Genomic DNA, 2,970 nt, shown 5'->3' with positions numbered 1-2,970 from the left:
CCATACTTACTATACTAAAACTATTCCTTTAAATATGAGGGAAATAGTTTGGAAGTCATAAAGATTTGCATAAAATATACCATTGGAGAAAAAAAACAATCTTACCAGTGTAACAGGGCCGCAAAGGCAGCTGCAAGAAAAAAGATATTTAAATTATCAATTTAGCATATGGAAATATTTTCAACTTATGGGAACACACTTCAAAGACAGGCTTGCCAGCACCTGGGAGGTGGAAATGCTGGACCAAATGGGGAAAGAATACAGACTCTTGAAAGATGCCAGAGGCTAAGCTGAAAATACCAGCAGGCCAGTTCACCACAGAATCAGGCCTCCATCTGCAATTCCCACTCAGTCACTCACTCATTCAGCAAATTCCCCAGCTCCATTCGTTGGCCAAATACCACAAAGCAACCATTTAGCTGAAACTACCACAAACAGAATCGAAACAGAACCAACTAGTAAGAAGAACTTGGAACACAGATCCAGCAGCCTGGGAAGACAAAGCGTCTGCACAGTGAGGAGTAGTAGCTGTGCAGTAATGAGTGAAGTGCAATTTCTCCTCAAGTACTGCAATCTCTGAATCTGTAAGATAAATCCCAACTTTTTTTTTTTTCTACAGGGTCTTACTAGGTAGTACAGATAGGCCTTTAACTCGCATATATAGCCCTGGCTGGCCTCAAACTCAACAACGATCCTCCTGCCTCAGCTTCTTGAGTGCTAGAACTACAAGTGTGCAACAAACACGCACACACACACGCACGCACGCACACACACGCACACACTCAGGGGTTGACTCCTGCTTTGAAGGAATACAAAGTATAGGAAGTAAAGGAAAGAAAAGGTAAGAGGGAATAATAGTAACATCAACTTCATTTGAAAATCAATAGTTTGGGGCTGGGGCGATAGCTCAGTAGAATAAGTGCCTGTGCAGCAAGCTCAGTCCTGAGTTCAATCCCCTGTACTGCACAAAAAAACAAAATAAAGAAAGAAAAAAGAAAAAGAAAATCAATAGTTTGCTTTCAGCGCATGTACACAGAGCATATTAAAAGAAAACCAGAAAATGTCATTCAATTTTCTTATATCACAAGATACATCTCATTACAAGCTTCTAATTCACAATTCCTACGGAATCAAACCATGAGAATGTTTTAGAAATGGAAACCAAATAGCTCAGACCTCACTGTTTTATTTTTAAAGTAGTAGTTACAATTTTTATGTAAAAATCCATTTTGCTTTACAGATTCTGATAATCACAAAAGGCAGTTATTCTTTCTAGATCATCAAAGTTGCAACTATTTAACTTAGTTTGTCAACTTTTTATAAGCTGCGATGAAATTCTATGAAATGTTATTTCTTTGAAGAAAAGTAGATACACTGACAAATCTACTACTTACTCCATTGTGTTTCTATCTTTAAAGATTTCTTCCACCATAATAAAATTTGGGCATTATAATTTTCATAATTTAACTATTCTTTTTTTTTTTTTTTTGGCAGAACTGGGGATTGAACTCAGGTCCTTGCACTTACCAGGGAAGCACTTATTCTACTGAGCCATCTCCCCAGCCCTAACTATTCCTTTCTGAATAAATCATTCTTTCACTGAATAACTATAAATGATGCCTTTATCCTATTAGGAACTTGTCACGTGTGCTTCTGCACTCCTCTTGATATCAGAATTTATGAATTCAGGAAGAATTTACATGAAACAGAGCTGTGGTTACCTGGTACATGCCTTCAATTATTTGAATTGCTTTCTAATTTTACTCAAGAAAAAGCCTGTCAGCATACTTAAAACGGTGTGTCTCCGATCTATAGAGCTGGGAACCAGAATTGTTTCAAATTTTGAATTTTTTTCAGATTTTTTAATATCTGTACATACAGGATGCCTAGAAAGGAGACCCAAGTGGGAACAAGAAACGCATCTAGGTTTCACCTACATCTCAGATGCAGAGCCTGAGGGGGAGTACATACTACATCTTCAGCGACCCATTAGGGCAGGACCAGTGGGGAGTTATTCACTTGAGGCATCTCTGCAGCACTTAACTGTTTCAGGGCTAGAAGCCCTTGGACTTTGGATGAGGGATGCTATACACTCAGTGTATTCTAAGACGTGATCTGTTTTAATGGTTTTCTCTGCTAATATCCATGAACTCTTTTTTTGTTGTTATACACTATTGGACATTACTGTTAACATTTATCTCTGAAGATTATTTTTGTAATATATTTACATTTGGTTCATATTCTAAAGTATTAGCTGAAATAGTTTATCATCAATTCTCCACCTTAAAACGTTATTAGTAAATTATAATTTTACTTCTTTTTGTAATTTTACTATTAACTTCTTCCCATTTCACAATAATATGTAATGATGATGACATTAAAGTTCTAGATCTTACACAATTCTGGTGAAAGAGGATATTATGACTACTCCTGATTTTAACAGCAATTCATTTCTTACCAAGCCACTGAGTTAAACTTTGGCTTCACAAGTCTGGGGTGGTAACAAAGGCCTAGCAAGGGCATTAGCCTTCTCTATCCTTACAGTTTCCCAGGAGACAAATGGATGTTGCTGGGTGTCTTTGGCACCTGCAACTACTTTAACAAGTCTCCATCCATAGCAGTATTCTTAACAGAGAATCCCTGGAGTTCATGGCTTGAGAACAGCACTTTTTCAGACTCAAGAGTCCATTCAGAATGCGCTCAACAATGTGATCGATGACATAAAGTGTGCCTAAGGAGAGACACCTGGAGAGAAAACATTCTGTCAGGCTTTCACAGAGAGCAAATTGGTCAAGCAATGGCCGTGACTCATTCACATGGCTGGCACTCACAAAGGATTGGTACAGGGTTACAGGATAAATCCTGAGGGGACTTGACTGACCTTATCAGATACAAAAGTTACATTTCTTGTTATATAGGTCTTGCTTTATCTTGGTCTTAACCATCCAGCAGAAAAGTATAAAAATGAGG

General features: G+C 37.8%; 1 protein-coding gene across 1 annotated transcript in view; it reads right to left on the bottom strand.

The window, feature by feature from the left end:
• Positions 1-2,970, bottom strand: part of LOC101590493 (dpy-19 like C-mannosyltransferase 1) — a 104,244-nt gene that overhangs the window by 84,463 nt on the left and 16,811 nt on the right. Inside the window, exon 3 of the mRNA XM_023721293.1 lies at positions 106-130. Coding sequence (XP_023577061.1) covers positions 106-130 — 25 coding nt within the window. The remainder of the gene's footprint in view (positions 1-105; positions 131-2,970) is intronic.

This window comes from Octodon degus, unplaced genomic scaffold, assembly GCF_000260255.1.
Source record: "Octodon degus isolate 3935 unplaced genomic scaffold, OctDeg1.0 scaffold00081, whole genome shotgun sequence".
Lineage (NCBI taxonomy): Eukaryota > Metazoa > Chordata > Mammalia > Rodentia > Octodontidae > Octodon > Octodon degus.
Note: the sequence above shows the minus strand (reverse complement) of the source record. Positions and strands in the feature narration are given on the sequence as shown.